Below are 14,617 nucleotides of genomic sequence, written 5' to 3'. Positions count from 1 at the left end.
GGTCTATCCACCTCATTACAAATAGCTCAGTTTCGTTTCTTTTTATGGCTGAGTAATATTCCATTGTATATATGTGCCACATCTTCTTTATCCATTCATCCGATGATGGACACTTAGGTTGTTTCCAGCTCCGGGCTATTGTGAATAGAGCTGCAATGAACATTTTGGTACATGTCTCTTTTTGAATTATGGTTTTCTCAGGGTATATGCCTAGTAGTGGGATTGCTGGATCATATGGTAGTTCTATTTTTAGTTTTTTAAGGAACCTCCATACTGTTCTCCATAGTGGCTGTACCAATTCACATTCCCACCAGCAGTGCAAGAGTGTTCCCTTTTCTCCACACCCTCTCCAGCATTTATTGTTTCTAGATTTCTTGATGATGGCCATTCTGACTGGTGTGAGATGATATCTCATTGTAGTTTTGATTTGCATTTCTCTAATGATTAATGATGTTGAGCATTCTTTCATGTGTTTGTTGGCAGTCTGTATATCTTCTTTGGAGAAATGCCTATTTAAGTCTTCTGCCCATTTTTGGATTGGGTTGTTTGTTTTTTTGCTATTGAGCTGCATGAGCTGTTTATAAATTTTGGAGATTAATCCTTTGTCAGTTGCTTCATTTGCAAATATTTTCTCCCATTCTGAGGGTTGTCTTTTGGTCTTGTTTATGGTTTCCTTTGCTGTGCAAAAGCTTTTCAGTTTCATTAGGTCCCATTTGTTTATCTTTGTTTTTATTTCCATTGCTCTAGGAGGTGGGTCCAAAAGGATCTTGCTGTGATTTATGTCATAGAGTGTTCTACCTATGTTTTCCTCTAAGAGTTTGATAGTTTCTGGCCTTACATTTAAGTCTTTAATCCATTTTGAGCTTATTTTTGTGTATGGTGTTAGGGAATGATCTAATCTCATACTTTTACATGTCCCTGTCCAGTTTTCCCAGCACCACTTATTGAAGAGGCTGTCCTTTCTCCACTGTACATTCCTGCCTCCTTTATCAAAGATAAGTTGGCCATATGTGCGTGGGTTTATCTCTGGGCTTTCTATCCTGATCCACTGATCTATCTTTCTGTTTTTATGCCAGTACCACACTGTCTTAATTACTGTAGCTTTGTAGTATAGTCTGAAGTCAGGGAGCCTGATTCCTCCAGCTCCTTTTTTCGTTCCCAAGATTGCTTTGGCTATTCGGGGTCTTTTGTTTTTCCAAACAAATTTTGAAATTTTTTGTTCTAGTTCTGTGAAAAATGCCAGTGGTAGTTTGATAGGGATTGCATTGAATCTGTAGATTGCTTTGGGTAGTAGAGTCATTTTCACAATATTGATTCTTCCAATCCAGGAGCATGGTATATCTCTCCATCTGTTTGTATCATCTTTAATTTCTTTCATCAGTGTCTTATAATTTTCTGCATACAGGTCTTTTGTCTCCTTAGGTAGGTTTATTCCTAGATATTTTATTCTTTTTGTTGCAATGGTAAATGGGAGTGTTTTCTTGATTTCATTTTCAGATTTTTCATCATTAGTGTACAGGAATGCCAGAGATTTCTGTACATTAATTTTGTAACCTGCTACTTTACCAAATTCATTGATTAGCTCTAGTAGTTTTTCGGTAGCATCTTTAGGATTCTCTATGTATAGTATCATGTCATCTGCAAACAATGACAGCTTTACTTCTTCTTTTCCAATTTGGATTGCTTTTATTTCCTTTTCTTCTCTGATTGCTGTGGCTAAAACTTCCAAAACTAGGTTGAATAAGAGTGGTGAGAGTGGGCAACCTTGTCTTGTTCCTGATCTTAGTGGAAATGGTTTCAGTTTTTCACCATTGAGGACAATGTTGGCTGTGGGTTTGTCATATATGGCCTTTATTATGTTGAGGAAAGTTCCCTCTATGCCTACTTTCTGCAGGGTTTTTATCATAAATGGGTGTTGAATTTTGTCGAAAGCTTTCTCTGCATCTATTGAGATGATCATATGGTTTTTCTCCTTCAACTTGTTAATATGGTGTATCACATTGATTGATTTGCGTATATTGAAGAATCCTTGCATTCCTGGGATAAACCCCACTTGATCATGGTGTATGATCCTTTTAATGTGCTGTTGGATTCTGTTTGCTAGTATTTTGTTGAGGATTTTTGCATCTATGTTCATCAGTGATATTGGCCTGTAGTTTTCTTTCTTTGTGACATCCTTGCCTGGTTTTGGTATCAAGGTGATGGTGGCCTCGTAGAATGAGTTTGGGAGTGTTCCTTCCTCTGAAATTGTTTGGAAGACTTTGAGAAGGATGGGTGTTAGCTCTTCTCTAAATGCTTGATAGAATTCGCCTGTGAAGCCATCTGGTCCGGGGCTTTTGTTTGATGGAAGATTTTTAATCACAGTTTCAATTTCAGTGCTTGTGATTGGTCTATTCATATTTTCTATTTCTTCCTGAGTCAGTCTTGGCAGGTTGTGCATTTCTAAGAATTTGTCCATTTCTTCCAGGTTGTCCATTTTATTGGCATAGAGTTGCTTGTAGTAATCTCTCATGATCTTTTGTATTTCTGCAGTGTCAGTTGTTACTTCTCCTTTTTCATTTCTAATTCTATTGATTTGAGTCTTCTCCCTTCTTTTCTTGATGAGTCTGGCTAATGGTTTGTCAATTTTGTTTATCTTCTCAAAGAACCAGCTTTTAGTTTGGTTGATCTTTGCTATCGTTTCCTTCATTTCTTTTTCATTTATTTCTGATCTGATCTTTATGATTTCTTTCCTTCTGCTAGCTTTGGGGGTTTTTTGTTCTTCTTTCTCTAATTGCTTTATGTGCAGGGTCAGGTTGTTTACTCGAAATGTTTCCTGTTTCTTAAGGTGGGATTGTATTGCTATAAACTTCCCCCTTAGAACTGCTTTTGCTGCATCCCATAGGTTTTGGGTTGTCGTGTCTCCATTGTCATTTGTTTCTAGGTATTTTTTAATTTCCTCTCTGATTTCTTCAGTGATCACTTCGTTATTGAGTAGTGTATTGTTTAGCCTCCATGTGTTTGTATTTTTTACAGATCTTTTCCTGTAATTGATGTCTAGTCTCATAGCATTGTGGTCGGAAAAGATACTTGATACAATTTCAATTTTCTTAAATTTACCAAGGCTTGATTTGTGACCCAAGATATGATCTATCCTGGAGAATGTTCCATGAGCACTTGAGAAAAATGTGTATTCTGTTGTTTTTGGATGGAATGTCCTATAAATATCAATTAAGTCCATCTTGTTTAATGTATCATTTAAAGCTTGTGTTTCCTTATTTATTTTCATTTTGGATGATCTGTCCATTGGTGAAAGTGGGGTGTTAAAGTCCCCTACTATGATTGTGTTACTGTCGATTTCCCCTTTTATGGCTGTTAGTATTTGCCTTATGTATTGAGGTGCTCCTATGTTGGGTGCATAAATATTTACAATTGTTATATCTTCTTCTTGGATCGATCCCTTGATCATTATGTAGTGTCCTTCTTTGTCTCTTCTAATAGTCTTTATTTTAAAGTCTATTTTGTCTGATATAAGAATTGCTACTCCAGCTTTCTTTTGATTTCCATTTGCATGGAATATCTTTTTCCATCCCCTTACTTTCAGTCTGTATGTGTCTTTAGGTCTCAAGTGGGTCTCTTGTAGACAGCATATATATGGGTCTTGTTTTTGTATCCATTCAGCCACTCTGTGTCTTTTGGTGGGAGCATTTAGTCCATTTACATTTAAGGTAATTATTGATATGTATGTTCCTGTTCCCATTTCATTAATTGCTTTGGGTTCGTTATTGTAGGTATATTCCTTCTGTTGTGTTTCTTGCCTAGAGAAGTTCCTTTAGCATTTGTTGTAAAGCTGGTTTGGTGGTGCTGAACTCTCTCAGCTTTTGCTTGTCTGTAAAGGTTTTAATTTCTCCATCAAATCTGAATGAGATCCTTGCTGGGTAGAGTAATCTTGGCTGCAGGTTTCTCTCCTTCATCACTTTAATTATGTCCTGCCACTCCCTTCTGGCTTGTAGAGTTTCTGCTGAGAGATCAGCTGTTAACCTGATGGGGATTCCCTTGTGTGTTATTTGTTGTTTTTCCCTTGCTGCTTTTAATATGATTTCTTTGTGTTTAATTTTTGACAGTTTGATTAATATGTGTCTTGGTGTTTTTCTCCTTGGATTTATTCTGTATGGGACTCTCTGTGCCTCCTGGACTTGATTAACTATTTCCTTTCCCATATTGGGGAAGTTTTCAACTATAATCTCTTCAAATATTTTCTCAGTCCCTTTCTTTTTCTCTTCTTCTTCTGGAACCCCTATAATTCGAATGTTGGTGCGTTTAATGTTGTCCCAGAGGTCTCTGAGACTGTCCTCTGTTCTTTTCAATCTTTTTTCTTTATTTTGCTCTGCATCAGTTATTTCCACTATTTTATCTTCCACCTCACTTATCCGTTCTTCTGCCTCAGTTATTCTGCTATTGATCCCATCTAGAGTATTTTTTATTTCATGTATTGTGTTTTTAATCGATGCTTGATTCATCTTTAGTTCTTCTAGGTCCTTGTTAACTGTTTCTTGCATTTTGTCTATTCTATTTCCAAGATTTTGGATCATCTTTACCATCATTATTCTGAATTCTTTTTCAGGTAGACTGCCTATTACCTCTTCATTTGTTAGGTCTGGTAGGTTTTTATCTTGCTCCTTCACCTGCTGTGTGTTTTTCTGTCTTCTCATTTTGCTTATGTTACTGTGTTTGGGGTCTCCTTTTTGCAGGCTGCAGATTCGTAGTTCCCGTTGTTTTTCGTGTCTGACCCCAGTGGCTAAGGTTGTTTCAGTAGGTTGTATAGACTTCCTGGTGGGGGGGACTAATGCCTGTGTTCTGGTGGTTGAGGCTCGATCTTGTCTTTCTGGTGGACAGGTCCACGTCTGGTGGTGTGTTTTGGGGTGCCTATGGCCTTATTATGTTTTTAGGTAGCTTCTCTGCTAATGGGTGGGGTTGTGTTCCTGCCTTGCTAGTTGCTTGGCATAGGGTGACCAGCACTGTAGCTTGCTGGTCGTTGACTGAAGCTGGGTGCTGGTGTTGGGATGGAGATCTCTGGGAGATTTTCGCTGCTTGATATTATGTGGAGCTGGGAGGTCTCTTGTGGACCCGTGTCCTGAAGTTGGCTCTCCCACTTCAGAGGCACAGCACTGGCTCCTGGCTGCAGCACCAAGAGCCTTTCATCCACCCAGCTCAGAATAACAGGGAGAAAAAGCAGAAAGAAAGAATTAGTAGAAGAAAGAAAGAGAGAGGGAAAGAAAGGAAGAAGGGAAGAAAGGAAGGAAGGAAGGAAGAAAGAAAGAAAGGAGGGAGGGAGTGAGGAAGGATGGAAAGAAAGAAGGAAAGAAAGGAGGGAGGGAGTGGGCAATGAAAGCAAAAGGAAGAGTGAATGGAAGAAGGGAGGGAGGGAGGGAGGAAGGGAAGAAAGAAAGAAAGACAGGAGGGAGGGAGGGAGGAAGGAAAGAAAAAGAAAGTGGAAAGAAGAAGGGTGGGAGGGAGGGAGGAAAGAAAAAGAAAGAAGGAAAGGAAGAGCGGAGGGAGGGAGGGAGGAAGGGAAGGTAGGAAAAAAAGAAAGAGCAGGTAAAGTAAAATAGAATAAAGTATGAAATATAGTAGCGTTATTAAAATTAGAAAGTAATTATTGAAAAAAAAAAAAACGGACCGATAGAACCCTGGGACATATGGTGGAAGCAAAGCTATACAGAGAGAATCTTACACAGAAGATTACACATACACATTCACAAAAAGAGAGCAGGGGGAAAAATCAAAAATCTTGCTCTCCAAGCCCACCTCCTCAATTTGGGATAATTCGTTGTAAAAAGAGGAAAAGGGCAAGAAGTCTGAAATCTTGCTCTCTAAGTCCACCTCCTTACTTTGGAATAATTCGTTGTAAAAAGAGGAAAAGGGGGGAAAGTCTTAAATCTTGTCCTCAAAGTCCACTTCCTCAATTTGGGATGATTCGCTGTCCATTCATGCACTCCACAGACGCAGGGCACATCAAGTGGACCGTGGAGCTTTAATCCGCTGCCTCCGAGGCTGCACAGAGAGATTTCCCTGACTCTGCTCTCACAGCTCCCGGGTCTCAGCCTTGGACCTGGCCCCGCCTCTGTGCGTAGGTCGCCGGAGGGCGTCCGTTCTTCGCTCAGACAGGACGGGTTTAAAGGAGCCGCTGATTCGGGGGCTCTGGCTCACTCATGCAGAGGGGAGGGAGGGGCGCGCAGTGTGGGGCGGGCCTGCGGCGGCAGAGGCCGGCGTGACGTTGCAGCAGCCCGTGGCGCTCCGTACGCTTTCCCGGGAAAGCCGTCCCCGGGTCTCGGGACCCCGGCAGTGGCGGGGTGCACAGGTCCCCCGGAAGGCGGGGCGGACAGTGACCCGCGCTCGCACACAGGCCCCGCGGCTGCGGCGGCGGCGGCGGGCGGCGGCAGGCGGCGGCGGTGGCGGGCGGCGGGGGGCGGCGGCGGCAGCGGGCCTCGGCGGCGGCGGCGGCAGGCGGCAGCAGGCGGCGGCGGTGGCGGGCCGCGGGGGCGGCGGCGGCGGCGGGCCGCGGCGGCGGTGGCGTGCCGCGGGGGCGGCGGCGGTGGCGGGCCGCGGCGGCGGCGGCGGCGGCGGCGGGCCGCGGGGGCGGCGGCGGCGGCGGGCCGCGTCGGGCGGCGGCGGCGGCGGCGGGCTGCGTCGGGCGGCGGCGGCGGCGGCGGGCCGCGGCGGCGGCGGGCGGCGGCCGGCGGTGGGCGGCGGCGGGCCGCGGCGGCGGCGGGCGGCGGCGGCCCACGCCCGTCTCCGAGGTCCACGCCTTACCCGCGGCTCGCGCCTGTCTCCGGCGCTTCCCTAAGCAGCCCTTTTAATGCCCTCTCCTCGCACACCAGGAAACGAAAGTGAAAGTGAAAAAAGACTCTTGCCTCTTCAGCAACTCCAGACCCTTTCCCCGGACTCCCTCCGGGCTAGCCGTGGTGCACTAACCCCTTCAGGCTCTCTTCCTGCCGCCAGCCCCAGTCCTCTCCCTGCGCTCCGACTGAAAGCCGATACCCAAGCCTCAGCTCCCAGCCCCGCCCGCCACGGCGGCCGAGCAGACAAGCCTCTCGGGCTGGTGTGTGCCTGAGGGCACCGATCCTCTGTGCCGGAATCTCTCCGCTTTGCCCTCCACACCCCTGTTGCTGTGCTCTCCTCCGCTACTCCGAAGCTTTCCCCCTCCGCCACCTGCAGTCTCCGCCCGCGAAGGGGCTTGTAGTGTGTAGAAACCTTCCCTCCTTCACGGCTCCCTCCCACTGGTGCAGGTCCCGTCCCTATCCTATTGTCTCTGTTTATTCTTTTTTTCTTTTGCCCTACCCAGGTATGTGGGGAGTTTCTTGCCTTTTAGGGGGTCTGAGGTCTTCTGTCGGCGTTCAGTAGGTGTTCTGTAGGAGTTGTTCCACGTGTAGATGAATTTCTGATGTATCTGTGGGGAGGAAGGTGATCTCCGCGTCTTACTCTTCCGCCATCTTCCTCCGGCCCTGCTTACTTGTCTGCTTTTAATTAAGTGAATTTCAGATCACTGATTTGTAAAAACAAAAAAAAAAAGTCTTGGATAATGAGTTACATGACAGAACTCTTATCATTTTCCCTCAGAGGAAAATGTCCATGGATTCTCTGGTAATCCCAGTGTTTAACTCCCAGGAGGAAGTGTTTAAGAATGTAAATCTTCAATTTTGGTTGTGTGTGTACGTGTATGTGAGCGTGTGTGTGTGTGCATGCATGCATGTGCACTTGTGCATGCTTACACTTGGCATCCTTTATGCAGGTTAGATATATATAGCCCTAAATTGAGTGTTTTTATTTTACTTTGTCTTAATATTCTATCTGCACTATTCAGTTTATCTAGTCTTCTTGTCTAATCTCTGGAGACTGTCCTCTATATATCACTGCTACTAAGATTTAATTCTAATTTAATAACTGAAATAAAGATGTGCGCTAGTCCACATGACCTTTTTTCTTCATCACTTTCATTTTAGTTGACAAATGAATGTGAGATTGTGTGATTGTTCTGAGCCTTCACCATATATTAAACCTTCTTGAACATTTTTCTCATAACAGAGTTCATTTGCTTGGTGCAATAAATAGTTGAATATTCTTTCCAATACTGTTCTTCTGAAAGAGTTTAACAGTTAGTTGATTTAAAAATCAGAAGTATTTCCATTCTGTTATTTTCTGTAAGATTTGTTCCTAAATTGGAAAATCAGGTATTTATCCGATTAGCTCAAGCATAAAACAAAGGAAATTTTTCAATGACTTGATTGTGAATTGTTTTTTTTTTGCTTAAAGTTTTACAAGAAACAGTGTTTTATTTTCTAACAAAATTAACAGTTTACATGCTTTTTCCAGTGACTGAGAACTTTCACACTTGGTTAGTAAAAACATTTTTTTCTAACAGTTTTCAATTTATGAAATGAAGAAACTTAGTACTGTATAATTATGTTAAACTGCTCTGCTGTCCACATATTTAGATATATTCATTGTGCCAGAGGTTACTGTAGTCAGATTTGTAGGTACTTCTGACAACCCAGTATTGTTGATATTCAGAAAAAGATGTTTTAGGATACAAATTACAATTCTTTCAAAAGTAGCTGTTTCTGGTGTATACGATTAACAACTGTTTTTAATAATTGCTTGCCTCAAACATTTAACCCTCTCTGATCTGAACAGAATTATATGCAGCTGTACATTTTCCAAAGAATTAGAAAATCTTTATTTAGTGGTAGCATTAGCTAAGACTTAAATTTTATTTCAAGTCAAGAAGATTAATCACTTGGTTGATAGCTAATGTATTCCATCCTCTGGGAAAGAACCAACATATTTCCCATGAGCTGAACTAATCATAATTTATCTGTGGATTTCTTATTATTGCCAGTTTTCACTTTTCATAATAGAATGACTTAAAAAACTAGAACACTCTTTAAAAGTTTTATGCTTCTTATTTTAAAAGTAAAATATACTTCAAGAAATTAGGAAAACCCACAAATAGTGAAAAACAATTAGAATATAGTTGATACATTCTGGTATAATTTCTTCTATGTTTCTTTGTGTGTGTGTATATATATATATATATATACACACACACACACACATTTTAATCAAAATTGGTATTATACTATAAATTTTCCTTGATTTTTTTTCTCTGAACAATATATTGAAGATCACCTTAGTTAACCATTTGTTTAATTTTGTACTTGTATGAACCAAACAGATATGTATATTCTGTGCCTAAATGGAGCTTATTTTCTAGTAAGGGAAATATAAAACAAATAAAAGTATTAATATAATTCCAAAGTATAAGTTTTATGAGGGAAAACAAACAGGAACTATGAAGGAGAATAATAGTAGGGCTGGGGGACCTACTTTAGACTGGGTGTTTAGAGCCAGAGGCTGAAAGGATAAAAAAAGTCAGCCATGCAAGCGTGGTGCTAAGAACATTCCAGGAAGAAGATATAGCAAGTACAAGGGCCATCAGATGGGAAGGGTTTGGTGTGTAAAATGATGTAAAAGAAGGCAAGCTGTCTGGATCAAAGAGAAAGAGGGAATACTGGCCTATAATGAAGTTTAAGAGGTAGACAGGGGCAAGTCTTATAGTCCAAAGAAAAGAGGTTTTATTTGAAGTACTGTGGGAAGCTATTAAAGATTTTTAGGGTAGTGAAATTGCATGGCTATGTTTACATTTTTCAAATGTTTACTCTGGATGTTATGTGGAGGGGGAACAAGAGAGATAGGATGCTTTTGAGGTGGTCCATGAGAAGGAAGAAAATCTTGAATTAAACTGATGACAGGAGATAGGGAGAGAAGAGGACAGCTGTGAGATATGTTTTGGAGTTGAAATTGACAATTTATGAGGTGGTGACGAGTAGGGTTGGTCGTTTAAAAAGGAGTTGAAAAGGATGACTCATTTATGGCCTAAGGAATCAAGTAGATGGTGATATCGTTTATTGACAAGGGGTAGACTGGTAAGGACCAAGATTGGGGTGGTGCTTGTGGTATAAAATAAATATTTAACATTTAAATGTTAATTCTCGTGATCCCATAAGACAACCACACATATACGTCTAGAAGATAGTTGTATGCATGAGCCTTTACTTAGAGGCAAATCTGGGCTGATGATGTACATTTGGAAGTTATCATCATGTAGATGGTATTTAAAGCCAAAGAATAGATTAAATAACCTAATATAAAAGTGAAGATAGACAGATGAAGAGGGCCTGGAATTGTGCTCTGACAGTGAGAGGTTGCATGTCTGAGAATCTAAGAAGGGAAAAACAGGGCATTGTGGTGTCAAAAAAAACAGAAAAGCCTACTTCAGAGTGGAAGGAATGGACAGTTTTGTCAAATGCTGCTGAGTAGTCTGATGTGATGAAGGCCAGGAAGTGACCACTTGAGGTAGCAATATGAAGATCACTGTTGACATCATCGAAAGCAATTTCAGGGCTATGTGTCAGAAGGCATATTATAGTAGATGTTCATAATTTATAGGTGATTAGCTGAAATTTTAATGGCTACATATTAATCTTCACTTGAGATGGCAGAGTATACTCAGCCACCCATATTGCTGACAAGCCATTGTTCCCTAAGACAAGCTTGTTTTAATGGCTTCTAGGCCCAAGTTGCTGGCTTTGAAACTCAGTGAACGTTACCCTGAGAATTCCACTCTAACTTCTTCACTCTGAGTGAGGGTTTGGGTTAAAATCCACAAGAGGGATTGGGGTGCTGGAGAATATGGGTATTGCCTGAGTTTTTCTTTGAGACTGTTGTACATTTGCTAGTTTAATATTCTCTGCTCTGGTCTGGAAACCATTTTGCCTCCAGGCAATAGAAAGGCTGGGAGGCCCCAGGCTCTATCTGGTTCAGACTTGTACTCCTACATTGCTTTTTGTGGTGCATGTGTACTGTAAGCCTGTGTTTTTTGGTACATGCTCCTATTCCCATTCCCTTAAAATTAGAAACCATGGATAGGCTTATTGTTGAATCTTCCCGGAGCCTAATATATTCTATGCTGAAATAGGGGAGAGTCCTAGAAAGAATGAATGTATATTTTGTAGCCAAAGTGACTTAGGTTGTGACCCTCTACGTCAATGTTCTCATCTTAAAATAGGACTACTAACACCTACCTTGTGGGGTTATGGTAAAGATTTAAAGTAATGTGTGAAAAGTGCTTAGAACAAAGTAAAGTACTCAATGGTGGTTGTAATTATTATTATTGTTCAAATAAATGTTCAATATTTTTGAAATGTTGAATTAGTTACCTGGGTTATGATTTGCTTTTATGATTTTGGTCCAAGATATGAAACATTGCCTAATTCATAAGTCTCTGAAACTAGTTCTTTTTCAGATAGTTAGTAATAGCCATAATCAATCTTTTATCATCAATATTTTTTATATAAATGTATTTAATAAAGATGGAGATATAGAGAATGGACTTGAGGACACGGGGAGGGGGAAGGGTAAGCTGGGACAAAGTGAGAGTGGCACGGACATATATACACTACCAAATGTAAAATAGGTAGCTAGTGGGAAGCAGCCGCATAGCACAGGGAGATCAGCTCGGTGCTATGTGACCACCTAGAGTGGTGGGATAGGGCGGGTGGGAGGGAGACGCAAGAGGGAGGGGATATGGGGATATATGTATATGTGTAGCTGATTCACTTCTTATACAGCAGAAACTAACACACCATTGTAAAGCAATTATACTCCAATAAAGATGTTTTTAAAAATTTATGTATGTATATATGGAATTTAAGAAAAAAAACGTCATGAAGAACCTAGGGGTAAAACAGGAATAAAGACACAGACCTACTTGAGAATGGACTTGAGGATATGGGGAGGGGGAAGGGTAAGCTGCGACAAAGCGAGAGAGAGGCATGGACACATATACACTACCAAACATAAGGTAGATAGCTAGTGGGAAGCAGCCGCATAGCACAGGGAGATCAGCTCTGTGGTTTGTGACTGCATGGAGGGGTGGGATAGGGAGGGTGGGAGGGAGGGACGTGCAACAGGGAAGGGATATGAGAACAGAAGTATATGTATAACTGATTCACTTTGTTATAAAGTAGAAACTAATTAAAAAAATTATGTATGTATGTATTTTTCACTGTGTTGGGTCCTTCATTACTGCTCATAAGCTTTCTCTAGTTGTGGCGAGTGGGGGCTACTCTTTGTTGTGGTGCATGGACTTCTCATTGTGATGGCTTCTCTTGTTGTGGATCATGGGCTCTAGGCACGTGGCCTTCAGTAGTTGTGGCACACAGGCTCAGTAGTTGTGGCTCGTGGGCTCTAGAGCGCATGCTCCGTAGTTGTGGCTCGTGGGCTCTAGAGTGTAGGCTCAGTCGTTGTGACTCATGGGCTTTGTTGCTCCGCAACATGTGGGATCTTCCTGGGCCAGGGCTCAAACCCGTGTCCCATGCATTGGCAGGCGGATTCTTAACTACTGCACCACCAGGGAAGTCCCTGTCATCAAGATTTTGTTTCATAACTTTATTATCACAATATATGTGATAAGCTCATGACCTTTACTTTATGGTGGATTAGTAGTTTTCTTATTCCTAATAAAAAGATAGTTTTGCCTTGAATTTTAATAAGAGTTCTCTGATAAGACAGCATGCATAATGCTGTTCAGAACTAAAGGTTAAAATTCCCTCTTTAGAATACCATGTTAGTAGGAGGGAAAGAATGTAAGCTGAATACAAAAAAAACAGATATAAAGTTTATATTTTTGCTCTACCTTTGGAAGCAGTGCCTGATGGTCTTCCTTCATATTGAGAGGAAGGAGTTCTGTTTATTGGTTTCCACTTCCCTTAAGATGGAGAAACTTATTTTTTCTAGGCAAAAGTGTAATACAGTAGCTTAAAAGCATGCAAGAATCGTAGGTCTCATTTTGGCTATCTAGATACTATATGAATTAAAACAGAACAAAACAAACAAAAAAATGATTGAATTGTGTAATAGATTATAAGAAATTTTTTCCCTGAACATGGCTAATAAACTTTTCTGTGTAGAGGACTGCTTGATTATGAACTGAATATGAACACATATTCTCATAACCAAGCTCTCCAGTTGTAAGAATATATATTGGTTGGCCTAGTTATACACTAGGTTAGGAAGAATATTTGTGATAAATTTAAATTTAAGGTGGAAATAACTTCTCTTGATTGGAAAGGGATTTGGGTTTCAAGTGGGGAGAAAAGTGGAGGAAGTGTTACTGTTGTTATATGAATTTTCAGAAGCTGCTTTTCCAGTAAATGTGAATGAAATCAGGGCTCATTTTCTGAATTCTCTGAGTGAATAAGAGGGATAATTTGATCTCTAAAAGCTTTTCTGAGGGCTTTATTTTATCAAGTCATTTGGATATTCATTGCTTATGTTTTCAAGGAAATATATTAATAATAATCACTATACTGCAATAAGTAACCATGCAAGACTTGATTTTAACCTCTCTCTCTTTTCCTCAACAGTTTGGAAGGACTGAAGTAATTGATAATACTTTAAATCCTGATTTTGTAAGAAAATTTATTCTGGACTACTTTTTTGAAGAAAGAGAGAATCTTCGTTTTGACTTGTAAGTTCCAGTTAAACTTGCATTTTATAAACTGATTTTTAAAGACTACATCCATAACATAAAGTTGGGTCTTATGGATGTACTAAATACTAGATTATATTAGCAGGTAATCAGATTAATTCTATTTAGAGTGTGGCCTGAGCACTGTCCCCAGCATTGCTTTGCATTTTATAGATTTTCTGCTACCTGTTTATTGAAAATATAAGTGATTAATTTAACCATGTAGAAATGCTGGGTGGTATATATGGACATTCTTTCAAACCATCCTATGCCTTAGTAGGTTTCTTAAAATTTCTACTTATACTCCAAGGTGATTCTCATATATTTCCATGGCTGATATTTCCCAGACCTTGACTTCTCTCAGCTGCTTCTTTGTATAGTACATGGATCTCTGCCTAACTATGGCTCCCTTTATCTCTTTGTGGACTCATATTTCCAAGACTCAGGATGCTAAAGCTAGAATTTTTTTAACATCTTTATTGGAGTAAAATTGCTTTACAATGGTGTGTTAGTTTCTGATTTATAGACTCAGGATGCTAAAGCTAGATTTTTTCTTTTTTTAACATCTTTATTGGAGTATAATTGCTTTACAATGGTGTGTTAGTTTCTGCTTTATAACAAAGTGCATCAGTTATACATATATATATATATATGTTCCCATATCTCCTCCCTCTTGCATCTCCCTCCCTCCCACCCTCCTCATCCCACCCATTTAGGTGGTCACAAACCACCTAGCTGATCTCCCTGTGCTATGCAACTGCTTCCCACTAGCTATCTATTTTACGTTTGGTAGTGTATATATGTCCATGCCACTCTCTCACTTTGTCACAGCTTACCATTCCCACTCTCCATATCCTCAAGTCCATTCTCTAGTAGGTCTGTGTCTTTATTCCCATCTTACCCTTAGGTTTTTCATGACATTTTTTTTTCTTAGATTCCATATATATGTGTTAGCATATGGTATTTGTTTTTCTCCTTCTGACTTACTTCACTCTGTATGACAGACTCTAGGTCTATCCACCTCACTACAAATAACTCAATTTTGTT

At 40.6% G+C, this 14,617-nt stretch overlaps 1 protein-coding gene across 2 annotated transcripts in view; it reads left to right on the top strand.

Annotated features, from left to right (window-relative positions):
• The window catches only part of CPNE8 (copine 8), a 336,491-nt gene that overhangs the window by 92,352 nt on the left and 229,522 nt on the right, over positions 1–14,617 (top strand). The window contains exon 5 of one of the 2 annotated variants that reach the window (XM_060111969.1): positions 13,467–13,570. In XM_060111969.1, the coding sequence (XP_059967952.1) occupies positions 13,467–13,570 (104 nt within the window). Of the gene's footprint in view, positions 1–13,466; positions 13,571–14,617 lie in introns of those variants that run through there. The other variant, XM_060111970.1, reaches the window with a different exon arrangement.

The sequence above is a fragment of the Mesoplodon densirostris genome, chromosome 11 (genome assembly GCF_025265405.1).
Source record: "Mesoplodon densirostris isolate mMesDen1 chromosome 11, mMesDen1 primary haplotype, whole genome shotgun sequence".
Taxonomy (NCBI): domain Eukaryota; kingdom Metazoa; phylum Chordata; class Mammalia; order Artiodactyla; family Ziphiidae; genus Mesoplodon; species Mesoplodon densirostris.
The sequence above is the reverse complement of the archived record's forward strand: the minus strand, read 5'-3'. Positions and strand labels throughout refer to the sequence as shown.